Source organism: Astatotilapia calliptera, chromosome 18 (genome assembly GCF_964374335.1).
Source record: "Astatotilapia calliptera chromosome 18, fAstCal68.1, whole genome shotgun sequence".
Classification (NCBI taxonomy): domain Eukaryota; kingdom Metazoa; phylum Chordata; class Actinopteri; order Cichliformes; family Cichlidae; genus Astatotilapia; species Astatotilapia calliptera.
The window spans coordinates 20,354,497-20,375,403 of NC_137439.1; the positions used below are offsets into that span (position 1 = coordinate 20,354,497).

The 20,907-nt window shown below is 39.9% G+C and overlaps 1 protein-coding gene across 2 annotated transcripts; it reads left to right on the forward strand.

Annotated features, from left to right (window-relative positions):
• Positions 1-14,167: 14,167 nt before the first annotated feature.
• Positions 14,168-20,545, forward strand: kif2c (kinesin family member 2C). Of its 2 annotated transcripts, XM_026150738.2 has the most exons (23): positions 14,168-14,291; positions 14,473-14,553; positions 14,655-14,743; positions 14,832-14,933; positions 15,405-15,453; positions 15,534-15,569; positions 16,326-16,472; positions 16,758-16,880; positions 17,014-17,111; positions 17,241-17,336; positions 17,442-17,496; positions 17,616-17,778; positions 17,952-18,042; positions 18,177-18,240; positions 18,317-18,408; positions 18,514-18,656; positions 18,797-19,010; positions 19,116-19,226; positions 19,313-19,380; positions 19,490-19,568; positions 19,650-19,730; positions 19,838-19,931; positions 20,360-20,545. In XM_026150738.2, exons 2-23 carry the CDS (start codon positions 14,493-14,495, stop codon positions 20,419-20,421), a joined length of 2,118 nt encoding a protein of 705 aa, XP_026006523.1. In that variant the 5' UTR covers positions 14,168-14,291; positions 14,473-14,492; the 3' UTR covers positions 20,422-20,545. The 2 variants fall into 2 exon arrangements, with proteins under 2 accessions (XP_026006523.1, XP_026006524.1); XM_026150739.2 differs by lacking the exon at positions 15,534-15,569.
• The last annotated feature ends 362 nt before the right edge of the window (positions 20,546-20,907 follow it).

The window sequence follows — 20,907 nt, forward strand, 5'->3', positions numbered from 1 at the left end:
TGCAGGGAGAAACTTGCAGATCTATTTGTGTGTGTGTCTACGTGTGTGTGTGTCATTTTCCAAGTGGCAGCTTTGGTTTTTTTGTTTTGTTTTTTTATTTTGGAAATATGAAAAAACAGTCAAGTAGCTACTGCAGCTGAACAAAAACACCTTTCACAGTTTGATCACACCATAGACAGCCAGGAGGTGTTGTCAGTATCTGTGTGTGTGTGTGTGTGTGTGTGTGTGTGTGTGTGTGTGTGTGTGTGTGTGTGTGTGTGTGTGTGTGTGTGTGTGCGGGTGTGTGAATGTGCGGGTGTGTGTGTGCGCGCTTGCGGGAAGGGGGTGGGCGAGGGAGTCCTGCATTGATTTGTAGTTTATTTCAGAAAAAAATGTTAATGTCATGCCATATAAATTATTTATATTAAATTTTTATTTTTGTAGTTTGTACAGTTGTTAGTATCTAGACTGAAGTTCTATTTTTAAAGAGTAAATATATATTATATATAAATATATCTATTTGTGGCTGAGTTTGCTTTTATTTTATTGTTCTGTTGACTTTGGGGGGTGGGGGGTGGACTGGAGGGCGGGAGGTCATGGGAGGGAAGGGGTTCACAACACTTTAGAGCTGAGGCCTTTGTGTGTGTGTGTGTGTGTGAGAGAGCAGGAGGTGTGCGTGCGTGTGTGTGTGTGAAGCAGAGGGGGCGGTTGGAGGACCATGAAGGAGAAGGTGTGTAGGAGTCACTGTTACACCTTGTTTTTGAGTCTCCTCTTGGCCCTTCCTTCTTCATTGTCAGTTTTAAAAATGTTCTTGTCCACGTCTAAAACACTGTGACTTCTGAAAACTATGCTCAAGAAAAAACCCTTGTGTGACCATTATGTTCCCTCACCTGCTATAGAAATTTAACTAACAAAATAAATGGAATGAAAAAAAGTGCTTCTTCGGTCTTTTCCAGTCTTTGCGTGTGTGTATGTCCACCTGTTGCCCTGTAAATAAATAAAATGGGAGCACACATCTCACACACTGTGGCCTGTTCTCTCATCAAGACACGATGTTGAGGTGTCGGGTAGAAGCATGCTGACCCTTCTGGCCTTGACATACAAGCGCTGAGTTACTAAAGCGGTAAAATCAAAGAGATGCTTAAGATAAAGGCAAAGATTTTAATATTATATTTATTATATTGTCAGGGAAGGATAGACATGAACTTTCTAAGCATGCTCCATCCATCTCATCCAATTTAAGCACAAGATTACACTTCATTTGGGTCTGAAAATTACATTAATTTTGCTTTGGACATTTGTCTTTCCCTTTATTTCTTTGCCAACCTCAGGTCAAAATGTAAATCTTACATACAGTAAAACGTATTTACAAAGCGTGTTGGATAACTGTGTGAGCTGGGGGCCTACCTCAGCTGTCAAAGGGAGAGAGGCTACATCCTTGACAAGATGCCAATCAGTTGCAGGACTAACACAGAGAGAGGCGACCATTCACATCCACACCTATCACAATTAGGAATCCCCAGTTAACCCAACTCTGCATAAAATTTTGATGACCACATTCTTAATTTTCCTCATCCCAAGTCTTCAAGATACTTGCTACATTTGTCTGGTACGCAGTAGTTAAAGGATAACACGACATAAACGCAGCTATTCGCTCACTGTTTTGTTTGTGTTCAAATAAATGTGAGTTTCACAGATCAGAGGGATGATAAACAAATTTATGATGATTATCTAAGGACATGAAAAAGACAGAAAACTCCATGCAGAATGAACTGGATGTCTTATCGGTTTAGATTTATTGTTATCTCACTGTGCCTGAGGTGTTGTGCAAGCATAACAGTGCCCTCAGCTTCCTGACAGTCATCTGACACCCCCTGAAAGCCGCACAGGTTTAGGGTTAGGAAATAATCCGTCAGAAAGAGTTGTCGCACACGGACAAGCATTTAGCAGCGTGTGTCTTCCTGCTGAGTAAAACGTCCCCACTTTGTGAACAATGACTTAACAGTAGGAACCAGTGAACTGGAGCTTTGAACCACCTGTAAGGTGCCTGGGATCACCGGTTGCCTGAATTATTGTTGTGACTCATCTGTCTAAATCTCGGACGCACATCCCCACACACAAACATCAAGCCTCTTGTGTTTATGTGCACTGCAGATTCTGAAACACAAACATAAAACAAGCTACATGCTCTCTCTCTCTCAAACACACACACACCCACATCCCTGCCTCCTCGTGCGCAGATGCACACACATATACACACAGGCCCACCTGTGTAGATAAAAGGTAGATGCTGTAAATTCCTTTGCTTCCCACACAACAGCTCCTCGTTTGTCAGCCCAGGCAAAGCAGCCCATGTCTGAATCTGATACCTCGCTCTTTTGAAGTCGCTGTCATGCACATGCACATCTAACACAAGCCTCATACTCTTGCACACAGGCAGACAGCAACAACACAACGCAGTGTTTATTTGTCTATATTCGGGGTAAGCTAAACCTAAATATCTCTTAGTTTCTACTATCTCACGTACGGCCTCGAGCTAGGAACAACGCGGGCCCTGCTGATTTTGTTTTAAGCTCTTCATTAATGAGAACATTTGCTCAGCGAGTGATGTCATCACATTTGTGCGCAATGTCACAGTTCAGTGACGAGAAAACATGTCCAGTTATGGGTCACAGCAGGGCTGGAGCCTTACCCAGCATGCTTTGGAGGGAAATTATGTAAACAACTGTTCAGACTAATGTTCACACTCATGAGAGACTATTTTGCATGTACCTAAAGAGTAGAAGAAATTATCTACTACTTATCTAAACCCAAACCTTATCCTGAGGTTAATATTAGTTTAAGCTCACCCTAATCTCAAACCCAGTACAATATATTGATTTATGTTGTGGGGACCTGCTCCTCTGAAAAGAAGGTGGGTCCCCACAGATTTATGTCCCCACAGCTGAAGAAACAGGAGTGCTGAGTCATTCTGGGAACCACATAAGATAGGATTTAATAAGATAAAAAATTAAGGTGTGTTGGACTATTCCTGAGCAGTACAAGAACTACTTTTAAACCTTTTCTGCCTCCTCTCCCCAGCCAAGAAATTAAATAACAATATTGTTAGTCGGTAACATCTTTTGCAATTAGGGAGGAATGTAACAGCCATAATGACAGCAGCAGGCACATCACGGTCTGTCTATGAAGCGTCATAGAAGGGACAGCATTGGACGTAAAACTGCTCAATGTGTCTGCTTCTCGTCAGCATTGCCAGGACAGTGGATGTTAACAGTAAGTAAAAATGAGCTCCTTCCCTCCTTTCTGTAAGCGAGTGCAGTGTGTGGGCCCAGAAGCTGATAGTCCAGATAACAGGATCTTCCAGTGCCAACTCCTGACCTGTGTGAGGTGAGATCAATGAAGGAAGAAAAAACATGATAAAGGAACAAAAGACAGAACTCATGATCTGGTGCTGTTGGTGTGCATGTGTGTGTGTCTGTGTGCATGCACTGCTTGGGTGGCCCGAGGATGAGCGCCTATTGTTGCTGGAATTCAATAGGGCTGATTAGTAAAGAAAAGTGTGTGTGTGTGTGTGCATGTGTGTGAGAGCGGTGGGTGCGTGTGTGTGTGAGTGTGTGAGTGTAAAAACATGCACTGGCATGTGTGTCTGTGTGAAGCAGGGGGTGGTGTATGTGTTTCTACTTTTGCACTAAGCACAGCAGAGAAGAATGGGGGAATTAGCTGTAAAGCCAGTGAGAAAGCAGACTTCAGGGTGACATACCACACAAATCTGGGGAACTAGGATTGCTTCTCTTCACATCCACAGCAGCGCTTTTCCTCAAGAGAATAATTACAGTAAAGTGTAAACTGTATTTTAAAAGGATATCTTTTTTTGTTGGTTTGTTTGTTTGTTTTGTAAGAACTGATAGTTCTTGTTGGAAATATGAAAATTAAACCCACCATAATCCAGAAATTGGCAGGAGACACAAATGCTGTTCAGTGATTTTTGTTAAGCCAACCTAACAGCCTTCTATCTCTAGCGCCACAGCTGAGATGTAAGAGTGGTGTTGATCTTCTGATCCAAGTCTTGAGGACTCTGGTCACCAGTCCATGCAGACAGCTGTGAGACTGTAGTGATATCCTCGACACCATCTTCCTACCTGCAAAAAAATATCAACAATCAGAAATTAGTATTTCTTAATTACTACTATCTAATGGCTACTATGAACTTTGTATATTCTCCTTGCGTCTACGGGTTGTCTCTAGGTACACTGGCATCCTCCAACAGTGCATGCTAGGGTAACTAGGTGGACTCCAATGATGCATTAAGTGTTTTTTCTTCAGTCACCTTTCTCACTCACTATGTGTTAATAGACTTTTCTGCATGTAATCATACTTGTTATTAATCCACAGCTCTCTTCCACAGCATGTCTTTTATCCTGTCTTCCTTCTCTCTCCCCAACCGTTTGCACAGATGGCCGCCCCTCCCTGAGCCTGGTTCTGCCAGATTTTCTTCCTGTTAAAAGGGAGTTTTTCCTTCCCACTGTTACATAAGTGCTTGCTCATAGGGGGTCATATGATTGTTGGGTTTTTCTCTGAATGTATTATTGTAGGGTCTACCTTACAATATAAAGTGCCTTGAGGTGACTGTTGTTATGATTTGGTGCTGTATAAATAAAATTGAATTGCATTAGATTTTATTTGAAACATGTCATCTTTAACTTTTTGAAAATGAGCTTGTTTAGCATGTGGCTAAAACGTTTTCATCCTAACTCTAAAGGGGTGACCAGCACGATTGGTTTTTGAAGTCTGGTTTTGAAGACAAGTTTTTCACGAGTGTTGGTTCCAAAAATACCGGATGCGGTAAGGAAGGGCTGGTCTGAGTTGTTAGCCAGTAAGTACGTGCTTTCATACCTGTATTATGTAAAAATGGTATTACCGTAATTTACAAAATAGACTTAATTTTTCATTCAGCATCACATAAAATGAGTGATTGAACTGATAAAATCAACAGGAAAACCTTTATAGTGATTAAGACAGAAAGCTGCTCCCCCATAGACTTCTAAAGGTCCGGAGTTCTTTTTGCAACCACATCTATCGTCATCTGGTGGCCTTCAGGTGGAATGCCAATTTAAGGCGCTTCTACATTAGCTTCTGTTTTAAGACGCAGAAGCTAAGGGCTGTAGTCATCAGCAACCAGGTGACTCCTAAGAGGTCACTAACATTATTATTTCAAACTTACTCTGTAATAAAGTAAATATTATAACTTATGCAACCACAACTCACTCACCTTTACGAAATTACTTTATTAAATTACTATGATTGAGCTTTTTGTAGTTTTTTTTATATATATTTGTGGCAATATTTTAGGTGTTAGCAATATTTTTCCTTCAGCAAATGTTTAATGAATCAAAGAACATGTTGTTTCACTTATATACGTAGTTACTCACCCATCTGAAACAAAATGCTCCTTTAAGGCTTGAGTTTCTCTGCTGCTGCATGTATTTATATGTGTTCCTGCATAGTGATTGCACACTGTAGCAGACCGCTGCTCCGACGGAGTTCTTCTAATCATCTCTCACAGAAACAGAGGAAGAACGAGATCAATATTTACTGAAAACGCTCTTCAACATAACAAATGTGTTTGTAATCTATGCACCGTGTGTGTGCGTGTGTGTATTTGGTATACCTTGGCCGTGACCGGGCCCGTCGAGGGGTGGCAGGAGGAGGAGGAGGTGGAGGAATGCTAAGTTCCAGGCAATCATGCAGAGAGGCAGGAGGGCCCATATAGTGTAAACATGTTTTAAATAAACAGGAACCAGCGTAATGCCCTTTTAATTGATTCATTCTGTGCTTTGCTGTTTACAGAAGGGCCTAAATATGAGCCTCGTAAGGCAGAGGCCTTGTGTTTATAAGTGATTTGTTTGGTTCAAACAATAACAGTTTGAACGCCAAACGTAGTTGTGGATCAGCCCTGATGGGATGTGCTGTAGTACTCTCTGGCACAGCAATTTCTCTTATGTTTTTCATGTACTCTTTCTTTCTCTACATCACTTCCTTTGTGCATGTGTGTTTCTCCATTTTAGGGGAGAATAAAGGAGCTAAAGCAGCTCTCTACAGTGCCCCACTGTCTCCTCTTTGCAATTTGCAGGCCAGCCAGGGTATGCTGGTGCGTCTGTATGTGTGACTGAAGTTTAAATTGCAGCCACAGTGTAATGATATGGTGGCATGGCATTGAGGGGTACTCCAAAGGGAGGGCGGGGGTTGGTAATTAGACATATGCCGACACAGACACACACAGAGTGTGAGACGTGCACACACAGACACACACAGTGAGGCAGAGAAAGAGAGCAAAGCTAAACACATCCAAGTGGGGTAGTAAAAGCTAATGAAGGCTCAGCGCTAGGCTGGCACAGACAGCCATTTCATGTGGTGAAGAGGAGAAGAGGAGGAGGAGGACTGGGGCAGGCTGGGGAGCAATAAGGCAGAGCCTTACTCTACAGAAAGTTAGGCAAACCAGATGATAAACTATAATTGACAACATGCATGAGCGTGGTTTTTCAATATCGTTTGTCTCAGGGTCTGCCAAATCATTGTCTGTGCAATAGAAAAGGCAAACAATGGCATTAACACATTAACAATAAAACTAACACTCACGTGTAGGTAGCTTATGATGGAACTGAAGTAGTTAAGTGTCAGCTCAGGACCTTGGGGGGAAATCAAGACCTCGGTTAATGATAACAGGATAAATGATAAAAATGTTAGTAGCATAGAAGCAATACAAATACACAATAACATGTATCATTTGCCTTTTTAGACAATATCCAAATCACCGTGTCATTACGAGGTAAAAATGTTTGGTTCCATCTTTTGATAATAAACCAACGTTTGCAGCAATGTTTCTCAAACACACTTCAGCGCTCACAGTGTGGCCAGCGATGTGGTTTCTTTAACGCTTTGTTTTGGGGTTTGTTTGTTTTTTAATGAAATTTGAGCTTCAACGTTTTTTTTTTTTAATTCGTTGCCTGTTCATCTGTCTTGCATATGCTAACTAGGGGTTTCTGTTTGTCTCAAACCAAAGTCTGTTGCTCGTTTTATTACAAACAAGACATCACTTAGCATAAGTCAGAGAAGGTTTGACAGGGACTACGTAACTATTTTGTTTTTTAAACAACAGAGAGAAAAAAATTATTTGAGCTTGGTGAGATTTACAAGCTTCGATGAAGAGCTCACTCTTAAGCTTTAATTCCTGAAATATTATCATTGTCTGCGGACTTGGAGCACTGGAAAGGAAATCTTTATCTCATTATCTGATTTCTTTTTCTTAAAACAAGTGATACAATCTGCTAGTTTGGTAACATGACTTCATCTGTCATCCTTTTGCAATTATCTCGCTGAACGGCCACATTTCTCTCTCTTTCGGGGAACTTAGTAAAACACGAAAATTAAGTTGCTATTCTGGAAACCTTCGCAGCGCATCCCTTTGCTGTGGTTTGGGAGAAGGCCGTAAAGCTCTGTGTGTAGGTTCAGTTTTTCTTTGAGAACTTTGGGGTCCACATGTTGTACCCTGCACTATACAAGCAAACATGCCTTCTCTGTTGGCTCCTGTAAAAAAAAAAGGGAGAGAGAAAAAAGCCCAAAACACTGGTGGGTTTTAAGGATTAATTTCAAAAGCACACTAACACATTTCTGTGCTATTCACGGTTTGTGGTTTCAATTGGTGTTCCCTTAAAGAGGTCATATGGAGGCCTGCTGTATTTCAGTCTCTACAGTTTATATATAAAGAAAGTGATTGAATTCAGGAATAGAATTTATGGGCTAATTTCACAGTCATGGATAAAACTTTGTTTTAATCTCCCATTAAACTTTCAATGGACAGATTTACATTAAGATATAACCCTTATTTTGCAACCCCCAACCACCACCACCTCCTTTTTTTGTCAGATAGCTTCTCTACTTTCTGCAGTTTGCTTTAACTTTGGAAACTAATGAAAGCCAATAGGGGAATTGTGATGACAGAATGGCCCTGTGGACTTTTTACCAACCAAATAGAGAAGTTGAGGAACCGCAAGTTGCACTCTGTGACCTAACTTAAAGTATGTGTGAGGTTGTGGGTGTAAAGCCATGTAGATGACATTAATGATATTTCAGTACTGTATCTAAAGGCTATAATGCCTTTTACTTTCAAATTCTTCAAAATAGCTTCACATGTAGGGTGACAATATTTAGGATTTTCACACCAAGCATCACAATGAAGAAGAGAAGTGATTTAAAGGACTCTGAAGGTGGCACGTGTGTGGTTTCAGACTTGTTGGTCTGAGTATTTCAGAAACAGCTGATCAACTGGGATTTTCCCGCACAAACATCTCTGGTGTTTACAGAGAATGGTGTAAAAAAAAAAAGAGAGAGAGCATCAGTTCTCTGGGTGATAACGTCTTGTTGATGCCAGAGGAGAATAGCTAGAGTGCTTTGAGCTGATGGGAAGGCAACAGTAACTCCAATAACCACTCGTTACAACCAATTCATAAGAGCATCTCTGAAAGCTGCAGAAGACCACACTTAACACCAGTCCTGTCAGCTAAGAAGAAGAACTGAGGCTACAGTTCTCACAGGCTTACCAAAACTGGACAACAGAAGATTAGGAAAAACACTACCTGGTCCGATAAGCCTCAGTTTCTGCTTCAACATTCAAATGGTCGGATGAGAATTTGGCGTCAACAAAATGAAAGCATGGATCCGTTCTGCCTTGTACCAGCAGGTCAGGCTGGTGCTATAATGGTATGGGTGATATTTTCTTCACTCTGGGCCCCTTAATACCATCTGAACACTATTTAAACACCACAGCCCACCATGTTCATCCCTTTATAATCACAGTGTACGCATCTTCTGACAAACTCATACAAAACAAAAATAAACATTTATTCAAACTTGTAAAGCGTGATCCAGTGATGCAATTAGGGTGTTGCTTTTTTACAGTTTACATTAAACGTACAGGATGCCCACAGATGGGGTGTGGTCATATGTCAGATTTAGCAGCTTAAACCACCCAGCCAAAGTCATTACAGGAACTAATCATTCCTTTTAAAGCCAAACACTCAAATCACCATTACCAGTTACCTGGCTACCACAAAAAGGCAGGGAGATAACCATTATGCTATTCACAGGTAGATTCTGTTTTAAAATACAACACCATCACATCAAATTGTTGCTAATTAGTAACTTAATACAGCATATATAAAGTACTACTTACAGATAAAGTATCACTACATAAATACCAGTGGATGCACGTGTTAAGTTTAGTTCTTTGGCCTCAAAACGGCTGTTAAATGAAACCATTTGAATTTTAGCATAAAAATCTACTGGACTGTAAACAATAGTTTTCTGTTTGTTTGTTTGACTTATAAAGAATTTAGTAATAAAACTATCACATGAGAATGTAGTAGAAGCATAAAGTAGCATACCTGTAACTTGAATAAGTGCACTTAGTTCTGTGCCAACACTGTCATCAATCTTGGCTTTAGTTTATTTAAATATTTATCTTACTGAGTGTGCTGACTAGATTCTAGTGGATCTGTAATATTAGCCAGCAGTGTATATAACATACACTGCTGGCTAATCATTAACAAAAAGCCAGTTTTCTGTGCCCATAATAATGATTCTATTAATTGCATTTTTAACTTTAGGTATAAAAATGATAATTACATTAATGTACAGGCCGAAAACACATGCCCATAGTGTTACTGTAATTGCAGGTACTGCATGAACCATTGTTTACTTCTGAGCCAAAATAAATAAATAAAATTATTGCTGAAGAAACAGATATGCATTTGCGAGCAGTGGGGAAAAAATAGAACTTTGTCTGGCTGCACTCACAAGTTCAAAGGTGAGTGAAGTCCTCAGTGAATGACTCCAAAGCTTGAAATGATGTGGCTGAAGAGAAAATTTAGTACTTACTTTTTTAAAATAATGGCATGGAAAGAAAGAAAAAAAGGGTCACTGGCATTATTTACTGGATCTCCACATGCCAAGAATACGAACATGCTTTAATGAGTGAATGTTCCAGTTGCACGTTTAGCTCTCTGGCTTGAGAAGATTTAATTCCCTGCTGGATGCGCAGTGGGTTCAGTTATGGAACAGCACGTACCAACCCAAAGCTATGCTATGGAAAAGAAGAAAACCTGCATTCTAATACTGGATCTTGAGTCCTGTCAGCACTTTTATTTCAAATCCCACAGTTAGCTGTACCTGACTGCATGCTGTCAGTTCTGTTTGTAGTTATATTGCTCTCTGCTGGTCATGTTGTAAAATGCAATACAGACCCTATATATTTAGGGTTTTTATCTTAGAAAGATAAAAAAGATGAAAACCATTTGATAAAACCACACATTACAGACACGATTATAGCAAATCACATGCCCACTACGAACTGCCTCATTGGTCAGTATTTCAGCATCACTATAGGGCTGACACAGAATTAAACTCCGCTTCATATTTAGGGAAAAACTGACTAATGCTCGCCGACAGCTTACACCCAAATGCTAAACTTATTCTAAAGACCTAATTTCATATTAGTGTTAGGTTTGGCAAGGGTTACAGAATTATTATTGCTATTAATACCATACAAAAAAGAAAGAATATGAAAAAGTAGTTCAGTTTTTCCTTCTCTGTTTCTCTCACTGCTCCTCTCCTCATCTGTCAGCCTTCCTGGGTGGTTTATAAGTGTGCTCAGCTCACGTACAGTATGCATGTGCATGTTTATTTAGTCTGTATAGAGGAACAGAGCTACGGCCTCCGCCAATTTTCTTTACACTGAGAAAATATGCTTTTGGACGGGTGGAAAAAAGGGGAGCGGTTAAACAGTGACAGGGCCAACAGATACAAGACTGCGTTCTTCTTCGGATCAAACACCACCAACAATCGACGCTGTGAAGCCAGCACCTAAAAATGCCGCTGTGTCCTTTCGGCAACTGTGATCTTTGCGTGGCGTGACAGTGTTGAGGCCAACTTTGGTGTTTAAAAGAGGAGACTTGAACTCAAAAACCCAATTTTCAGTTTGTTTTTTTCTAGTGTTTTTCAGCCAAGTATTGAACCCTTATCAGTATGAACAAACAAATGTGGAACAGAGCTGGCTGCTTGAAGGGAAAGCCCACCCTGAAGTCTCTGCAACATGTGCGAGACATTCTCCGCAACAGTCACAAAGTCATGAGAAAAATCTGAATAAACACGCACAAAGGTATATGAAAATAACAAAAGCATAAAGCCACAGATGCTACTGTTTTGTTACATTATTTCACATTCCCGTGACCTAGCCTGTGTATAACAGGATGTGCATTTACAAGAGCTCATGCTCAGTTTTGGGACAGACACATGTGAAGTGATAAAACATCATCACCGAGTGAGTCAATTCAAAGAACATTTTAATGATGTGCACTGTCAGCTGGTTCATGGTTTATTTTGTAGTTTAAAGCTTGAAAAAGAGAAACAATGTGTTATAGCTTTAAATATATATGTTAAAAAGAAGAAAATGTGGATGAGGATGTGTGATACTTTACTAACCCCCCCAAATGTTTTTGTAATCAGGCAAAAATCACACCTTTGTGACAGTTTTTAGCTTTATGTAAATGATGAGGGCATACTTGGACTAAGTGCACACAGAGACAAGGTTTCTTTACATTTTTTCTTATCTTACTCGGTCCACTTGAGGCCACTGGGGAAGTGTTGAGCTGAGGACTATGGCTGTGAGAATGGATGGACTGACAGAGTAAGGGGAGGAAAAGGGGGAAGGAGAACTGCTTGGAAAGGAGAGGAGGGAGAGGAGGGTCTAGAGGTTTAGGGGATGAGAGGGGAAAAAAAGGGAGGAGGGGAATACCACCCACTAAGCCAGTTGTGGAGAGGTTCTGGGGGTTGGACTGCCCACAGGAAACAGTTGTGGCTCCATCCCAGGCCTCACACCAAGCAGCCCTGGGCCACCCAGTCATCAACAGACAGACCTACCAAATGGCCTGGATGCTCAACCGACAGGGATTTGTTTATTTTTCGTCCTTTGGTGGTGGTGGGGAAATTGTTCAGCGCAAGCTGTTTATTAGAGCTTTGATTTGTCATGTGTCAGCGTTCGCTCGTGGAGAATGTGTATACATAAGTCTAGCTTGTGTATAGTTAGGAGGTTTGAAAATTGAGAGGGTGTGGGCACGTAGTGGGGAGGCTAAGGGGTGAAAAAGAAAAGAGAAAAAAATGGGAAGCCTCCCACACTGAAGGCAAGGCTGAACTGCATTATGGGTCATTCTCCAGCTGTCCCTGATTGTTGATGTCACGGAGGACTGAAATGTTGTGCCTGGTTTGCAGTGAGTGTGAGAAGAGAGGCAGCGTGTGGATAAACACTGGATTCTTGTGGTCGCAAGCATGAAATGCAATAGGCCAATTAGATCAGCTTTTAGCACATTTGGGGATCACTGTGGAATGATCAGGGATGTGTTCACGGACTGGAATATCTATAAATGTAATATTAAAAGAGGCCTGTTTGGTTTCAGTGATGTCATGATAATGCCCCTACCCTATTAAAAATAGCCTCCCACTGAAAAAAGCTGCAATTATATTTGTTTGCAGCATTTTTATTATATTTTGTACGGATGTGCCAAATCAATAGTCCAATATCGGCATGGCTGCCATTGGACTATGGAAAACAGGACTAAAGTCTGTACTTGTACTGTCTCTAAATTTGTTGTTTAGGTTTCATTGGTAATATTCCTATGATCTAAAAAGTATTTCAAAATTTAAAATAAAATCTTGCACAGAACAGTGTTTTATGTGATCTACATGTAAACAGTTGTTAGCCTGTTCATGTTAAGATAACAAAATCACTGTGTCATAGTGCAATGTTGTATTGCTGAAAGTCTAATTACTCCATAATGTGGCAAATGTGAATTCTGAGAAATGCATCGGTCTGTTTTCTGTCATTATTTTTAATGTCACATCTCATAGTGATCTGTAGCGAGTTAAACTCTAGGCTGCACTGCTACATTTGAAGCGAGTGGGAGTAGTCTGGACTTTCTACCAAATAAGTAGATACAGTCCTGTCAAAACTAACTACACTCCTACTCTTTCCAAAGGAATTATGAGGGTAAGTAACAGCCAGGTGCTGCCAATCAAATGCATGTGTCGTTAATTAAGCATCTGCAAGTGTGACCAAACTATGAAAATAGGGGTTTTGGTACTTTGCTGGTCTGGAGCATTCAGGTGTGTGTTAACACAATGTTACAATCTTCCCAAGAGCGGACATCTCAGGAAATTCATCCCTAGGTCAAGGTCATGCAATGCTCACAGAAACTGCAAAAAATCCAAAAGCTACATTTCAGACTTTACAGTCCTCCGTTAGGATGTTAAATGTTAAACTGCGATTAGAAAAATACTGAACAAATAAGGTTTGTCTGGAAGATTTGAAAGGGGAAAGTCTATTCTCTCTAAAAAGAACACAGCAACACGACTTTCCCAAAGTTGCATCTCAACAAACCACAAGAGTTGTGGAACAATGTCTGTTGGACAGAAAAGACCAAAGTGGTGATTTTTGGTCATAATGCACACTGAAAACCAAACACAGCATATCAGGACAAACATCTCACAACAATTGCAATGCACAGTGATGGAGGGGTGATGAGTAAGGCTTGGTTTGCAGCCACAGGACTAGGGCAGTCACTAAGTTGATCACGACCTCCTCTGTATTCTAGAGTCAAATGTGAAGCAATGACAAGCTAAAGGTTTGCCAAAATTACAGCATACAGCAGGACAATGATCCCAAACACAGCACCAAATCTACACGAGAATAGCAGAAAAAGAAAAGAACAAATGTGTTGCAATGACCCAGTCAAAGTCCAGATCTCAGCCTGATTAACTGATTAAGTGTGTAAGAAATGCCTGGGGGGGGGGGGAATGAACCAAAACAATGTTGTAAATCAAAGGGCTACAACTGATATGTGAGACAGATAAAGTCATGCAGAAATATATTGCTAAACCATTGCTGGTTGTATAATGATTTTATATCATGTTTATTTTCAGTTTCAGTTAAGGTTTAGAAAATAAAATTTAGTTGAGTTCAGGATAAATATCAGTGACGAGTATTTGGTAACTTTAACTTTAATTCTTAGATTTGCACAACTGTAGCGGTTCTTCCTAACTTGTCCGATGAGTGGCAGTGTAACATCAATTTAAATACCACCTATAAATCCGTAGAAGAAGAACGCCGGACTCTATGAAATGACGAAGACCAATCAGATTCTTAAATACTCGGAAATAACGCCAGTTTAAATTCTGGGCGCTGTTGAGTTTGGTACGGGTGAAAGGTAAGTGTGATTTTTATCTTGAAAGAAACTAAAAACAAACAAATGGAAACAACTGACGGTTTGGTTTTATCAAACTTTACGTTTCCATGAAAAGGCGGCATATTTTCACAGCGACGACAGCACAACTGGTAGAGAATGAGTTGGATACTTAATACGCTAACGTTACCTTCATTATTTTCAGCTTTTTAAGAAGGCGCTATCATGGAGAACAGCCTGTCCCGACTTCTCGTTGGACTCTCTGTCCAGATCAGCCGCAGTGATGGTGAGCTCATGTTGCATTAAATCCGTTCGTATTATGTGTTTTTGTACTTCCCGTGTGCGGTGAGTTTAACTCAGGCATGCTTTTTTATGTACGTGAACTAGGTCGAGTCCATTCGGCCACCGTGAAATCCGTTGACAAGTCCACAGTTATGGTTGAGTGGCATGAGAGGAACATGTGCCGTGGAAAGGGGGTCAGTAATGTCGTAACTGAGGTGATATCAACCAAGTATACATTAACATATCCTATATGCTGAGTCTGCTTCTTCTTCTGTGTTTTAGATTGATCTAAGTGAGTTATGTATACTCAATCCAGAGGTTTTGGACCCTATAAATTCAATCACAAGCTCAACTCCTGACCCACCGACTCGTGTTCCAGAAAAGGTAAGTGCTAGCCTACATTGTTTTTTCTCATAATTTATTACATTAACCTTGCTGTCAGTCACCAGATGACAGCAAGGTTAGATGATCCTGCTTCCTTGTGTAGCCTCTCCTGTGACATTAAGTTGACCCTTATTTCAGGTAAGGGTGCATGTGAGTTGAATTTGAATGTTCAGTAGAAGCCTTATGCTGTATGAGGTGTAATCCAAAAGGAACTCAACTGTAGTTGTAAATGAACACTTCCTGTGAGCAAACCTGAAGCAATGCTCTACTCCACACGTTGATGACCTTAAGACAGTGGATTAATTCAAATTGAGCATTTTTGTTTGTTTTATAAGTGTTTGATGTAACTACATACAGAATGATCTTCTAATAACTTATATTACACATAAGTACACGGTGCTTCTTATGAGGGAGTTAAGTGGCTGACTGGACTGAGCATTATACAGTTTTCTTTCTGTTTTTATTCTGTAGAAATACGAGGGTCGACTGCGCTCCTCTAGGATTCCTGCACCTGCCTCCTGTATGTAAATATTGATTCTCTGTGTGTGTCAGGTGTAAATGTTAAGTACTCTTGCCTAATGGCTTCTTTCCTTCCAAAAGCTTCTACTACGGCAGTCACAAGAACTGAAGAGTCAGGTCGGCGCGGCGTGCATGTTTTTTGTTAAAGCAAATCTGTCCTGTTTTGGTTATGGGTGCAAGGGCGAGGAGTGACAGTCCTGCAAGAGCTGACCTCTGCTCCCAGATTTTAGATGTACATTAGATTAATAATAACGCACAAGGGATGCAAATCAAACACACTTAGGTGTTGGGTGATTGTATATGCATATGCAGCAATGTTTTTTTTGGGTTTTTTTGTTTGTTTTGGGGGGGGGGGGTGTTTTTTTTTTTTGTTTTTTTTTTTTTGTCTCTTCGTCCTTAAATTCTGCCTGTTGAGAAATAAGATCGTGCTATAAAAAGGACCGCTGATTGTTATCACTGGTTGATCAGTTCATTGGAGAATAAACAGTGCATGTACAGTGGCCTCTAAGTCCTTTTTTTAGGACTTAGAACCATTTTAATGACCAGCACATTAGTGTTTTCATATCTTTGTTATTCACTTAAAACACACTTTTCTACCACTGTGGATGTCTAATTTGGTTGTTCTGTTTTTAGAAAAATAAGTGGTGAATTTACTGTTGGTGTCACTTGTGTTTTGCCACACAGCCTCGTACAGCTTTTTTTTTTTTTTTCTTCTTCTTCTTCTTCTTCTTCTTCTCCTTCTCCTCCTCCTCCTTCTCCTCCATTATACCAGTAGTGGCTGTCTTAATCCAGATCAATAATGCTGGTAATAATCAGTCTGAATTGCATAAACGCATATTTCAGCAGTTTGACTTGGTTTTGTGTCACTTTCAGTTGCTACTCGGTCCCAGGCTCGGCAGACGTGTATGTTTCAGGCTCCAGGTTCTGTTCAAGGACCAGTCTCAGCTATAGAATCCTTTTCAGCTAACCCAGAAACCATACATCCCGAGCCCCCACCATCACCAGTCCTCAAAAACTCTGGTTGGTTGTGATTTACTTATTCATTTAAAACAGAAAACAAAAAGATTTTTTAAAATGCATAACGCATTTTAAAAAATCATAACAGAGCCACATCCGTTTCATTTAACAACATGTTGTTGTTGGTGACCATGCCATATTCATTTGGTTATCTGCAGGGTACAAAGTCATATCATGTACCTGTTAAAATGTATTTGAATAAGTTTCTGAGTACTTTAAATGTATGAAGAAATATTTTGGTCTTTTCCTTCTGTTAAATCTGAATTATATTTGTTTTTTGTCATCTAGTAATTCCGAATCAGCAGCGTAAAAAGAATGATACACAACCAGCGACTTTGCAGCCTTTTGTTCCTGAGGCCATAAAGCAAAATGATGAACCTGAGAAAATGCCTCCTCCATCCACAGTTAAAGGTATGTAACCTTACCATTTTATTGGTATTAGGTGTTAACATCTCATTTATTTATTTATTTCAGTGTGTGTGTGTGTGTGTGTGTGTGTATATATTCAGTGTGTATATTGTTTGTTTGGTTTTTCACGTTTCAGGCAGGAGGAAATCTGTGGCTCCCGTGGAGTTGAACAAAGGCAATAAAAGGCTCTCTTGTGTTGTAAAGCCCCCAGATATGCAAACCAAGAGGGGAAAGGTGAAAGATTTCTTCAACCATTTTTATTATTATTATTATTATTTTTTTTTTTTTATGTAAATTGTTTTAAACATGAGCAAAACTACTCCTCATTTTGTTACAGTACCTTTTGTTTGCTTGTCTTTATAGTTTCTGGAAGGTTCCCGGCCCAACCAGAAGTTCTTTGAGATGATTCAGGATTTCAGAGCGACTTTGGAAATCACACCCTTATCAACTACTGAAACGGTAGGTTTGAACATGGACTTACAATGTTCCATCCAGAAAGTTTTATTGTAGCTTTGCAAACTGTAGCACAGTCATTTCTCTGCACATCTCTTGCCTTTTTTTAAGATTGAGCCCCAAAGGATTTGTGTGTGTGTTCGCAAGCGGCCCTTTAACAAGCAGGGTAGGTCAGGAATAATTTGTAGATTCTCTATTCTATCATCTGAATATAAAGGAGTAATTGAGGGAGAGAAAACAGTTGCCATGTTTATACACTAACTCCGATACTCTTGTGTATTGTAGAGATTAATAAAAAGGAGATTGATGTGGTGTCTGTACCTGGGAAAGGTGCGTTACTGGTCCATGAGCCAAAACACAAGGTGGACCTCACCAAGTACTTGGACAATCAAGTCTTCCACTTTGACTACTCCTTTGATGAGACCGCCACCAATGAACTTGTCTACAAGTAACTACCTAATTTTTCCTTTAAGCCAACAGTGGCTCTGATTGTACATTTTCTAACTTAGCTTTTTCAACTGGGACATTAACCAGTACAATGGAGACTCGATGTATACTTTTATACATGCTGTAATTTTCCTGTTAATGTTATGATGACTAAAATTCTGATTTTCCTTTTAGGTTCACAGCTAAACCTTTAGTCCAGTCCATTTTTGAAGGTGGTATGGCAACATGTTTTGCCTATGGCCAGACAGGAAGTGGTAAGACTCATGTAAGTCTCCACTTGATCTAAGATTTTGAGGGTTTTTTGTTTTGTTTTTTTTTTTTGTTTTTTTTGGGGGGGGGGGGGTTGAAGCACAATTTTGCAAATGTGGAATTTATTCAAAGTCTTTATTTGTTTTTAAGACAATGGGAGGTGATTTCACAGGAAAGCAGCAGAACAGTGCTAAAGGCATCTACGCATTAGCAGGTAGGACCTTAAATGAAACAACTGGATTTTGTACAAAAAACAGACTTTGTCATAATTTGAGTCTATTCACTTCTAGCCCAGGATGTTTTTGCCTACCTCCACCACAGGAGGTATGCTAATTTGGATCTCTCTGCCTACGTCAGCTTCTTTGAGATTTACAACGGCAAGGTAGGAAGACGTGAAGGGAACACCCTTCACTCAGAAGATATCTATTGAATCCACGTGTTCAATTAATCCATATAGCAAACTAGACCTTTATTTATTTTTATTTAGGTGTATGACCTGCTGCATAAGAAGGCCAAGCTGCGTGTTTTGGAAGATGAACGACAACAGGTTCAGGTGGTCGGCCTCGAAGAGGTCTATGTGACCTCAGCAGAGGAGGTCATCAAGATGATACAGATTGGCAGTTCATGCAGGTAGTTTAGTATCAAGAATGTGTTTGATGTTTCCTTGTGCATTTTTCTTTGTGGCTGAAAGGGCACAAAAACGTATTAATTACCCATTAGTGTACCGTAGGTAGGCAAACTCTAAGTTAGAATCTCACTGTCTTTTCCAGAACGTCGGGCCAAACCTCAGCCAATGCCAACTCATCCCGCTCTCATGCAATCCTTCAAATTGTTCTTCGGCGCAATGACCGTGCTACCACGCTGCACGGCAAGTTTTCACTGATCGATTTGGCTGGCAATGAGCGTGGTACAGATGTCAGCAGCAATGACCGGAGTACTTTAGTTGAGACTGCCGAGATCAACCGCAGCCTTCTGGCTCTCAAGGTAAGCGATGGCTGATTAAAAGGCAGAAGTACTCTGTTTTCTCTCCATTAAATATGTATGCACAGCAACTCAAAACGCTGTTGTTTCCTCTCTTGTATCCTGTAGGAGTGTATCCGTTCACTGGGAAAGAACAGTGATCACATTCCTTTCCGAATGAGCACTTTGACCAAAGTCCTCAGGGATTCTTTCATTGGAGAGAAGTCCAGGACCTGCATGGTATGTTACCACACCAAATTTGACTTCCTCTCAGCATTGGATATTTTGAAATCCACATCAAATAAAAATTTTTCTTTGTTTCACAGATTGCTATGGTGTCTCCAGGTATGACCTCATGTGAATATACAATGAACACATTGCGCTATGCTGACAGGTATGTATTTAGCATATGAAGCTCTGAATCTGTGGGCTTGTTTTTTTTTTTTCTAATGGGAATTCTCAGTCGCCTTATTGTATGATGAAGCTTGAAACATTTTCTGCAGAGTGAAGGAACTTAATGGCAATTCCAAAGCCAGTGAAGCACCTAAGACACAGGAGCCAATGAATAGCTCCTCAGAAGAGGTAAGCTTGCACAGCATGAATCCAGTTATAACCTGTGTGGAAGTTTCTCAGATTTAACTTGTCACTCTTTTTGTGATGTAGGAATCAGTTTTGGATACCGGTGTGTATGATGCCATATCTCAGGTGGCTGAGCTGGAGGAGAAAGTTTATTCAGAGCTCAAGGTAGAGTTTTCCTAACTTTGTATGTTTTTTCCCAGGATTCAAGTTACAATGTCATTTTATTTTTTTAAATTAGTAATTTCGCCTATTTTTTATTTTTTTCTACTCAGAGGGGAGGTGACCTCGTACAAGAAATGGGCCAAATCTCATACAACATCGAGGAAGGACTCCCCAATCTGGTTGATCATTCCAAAAAGTTATTGGGTTTGTACCAACCAAAATATTGCTTGATTTGTTTTGTTAATGTAATGTACTAAATCTGCTTGCTCATTACACAAAACTTTACCCCTTCTAACACAGCTCCAGCCTTTTTTCTTTTGTTTGTTTTTTTGTTTTAAATAAAGGTGTAGACTCTGTCTTAAAATTCTATTCTTTTTAATGGCCACCAGGGGGCAATACCTAGGGCTTGTAAAAAGAATTTTGTTACTATAGAAAGAAAAACCGTTTCCAAATGTGACCTCTCTAAACACTTTCCTGCTGTATTTAGTCATTATTTTCAGGGTGAGATTGGGAGAAAAATGCATAGATGCCAAACAGTCATCTTGTTTTGTCAAAATTAAATGTATAGCCTGACAAAGGATTAAGAAAGGATTTACTTTGGTGTGCTTTACATTCATTTGTTTCATCCACAGAGACAGTGATGGCTTTGCAGTCTGCTGTGGATCAGGAGCGATCAGCGAGGCTGAATCACTAAATCAAGCAGAAAACCTTCTCTTCTGAGTAACGAGCTGTTTTATTAGAAAATTGTGTTTTGTTCTTACTATATTTGTTTCATTGTATTAACTTCTGTGTATTCAATAAAATGTTTTTGAACACTATTCATTAAATATGTGATTTTATATTTTAGGCAGACAGCTCATTTCTAGTGCAGAATTGGATACATGTACATTAAAAAATCGAGACAAGTTTTGGAGGGCTCATTCTTGATGGAATTGGTCATTGAAGTTGTCTATGCACCTCATTAAATAAATTATACCACCACTAAGAATGCAGTATGATTTCTTTTCTGCATCATAGGTGAACATAGTTCACCTCTTTCAAAACTATGATTCAGATTTGAAATTTCAACAGAATTGATTTATTCTTGGTCAGATGTGGCTCTGTATAAATAATTATAAATAATTGAATGACTAAGTTGATGGTTTCTGGGGTTTTTTTGTTTGTTGTTTTTGTTTTTTGT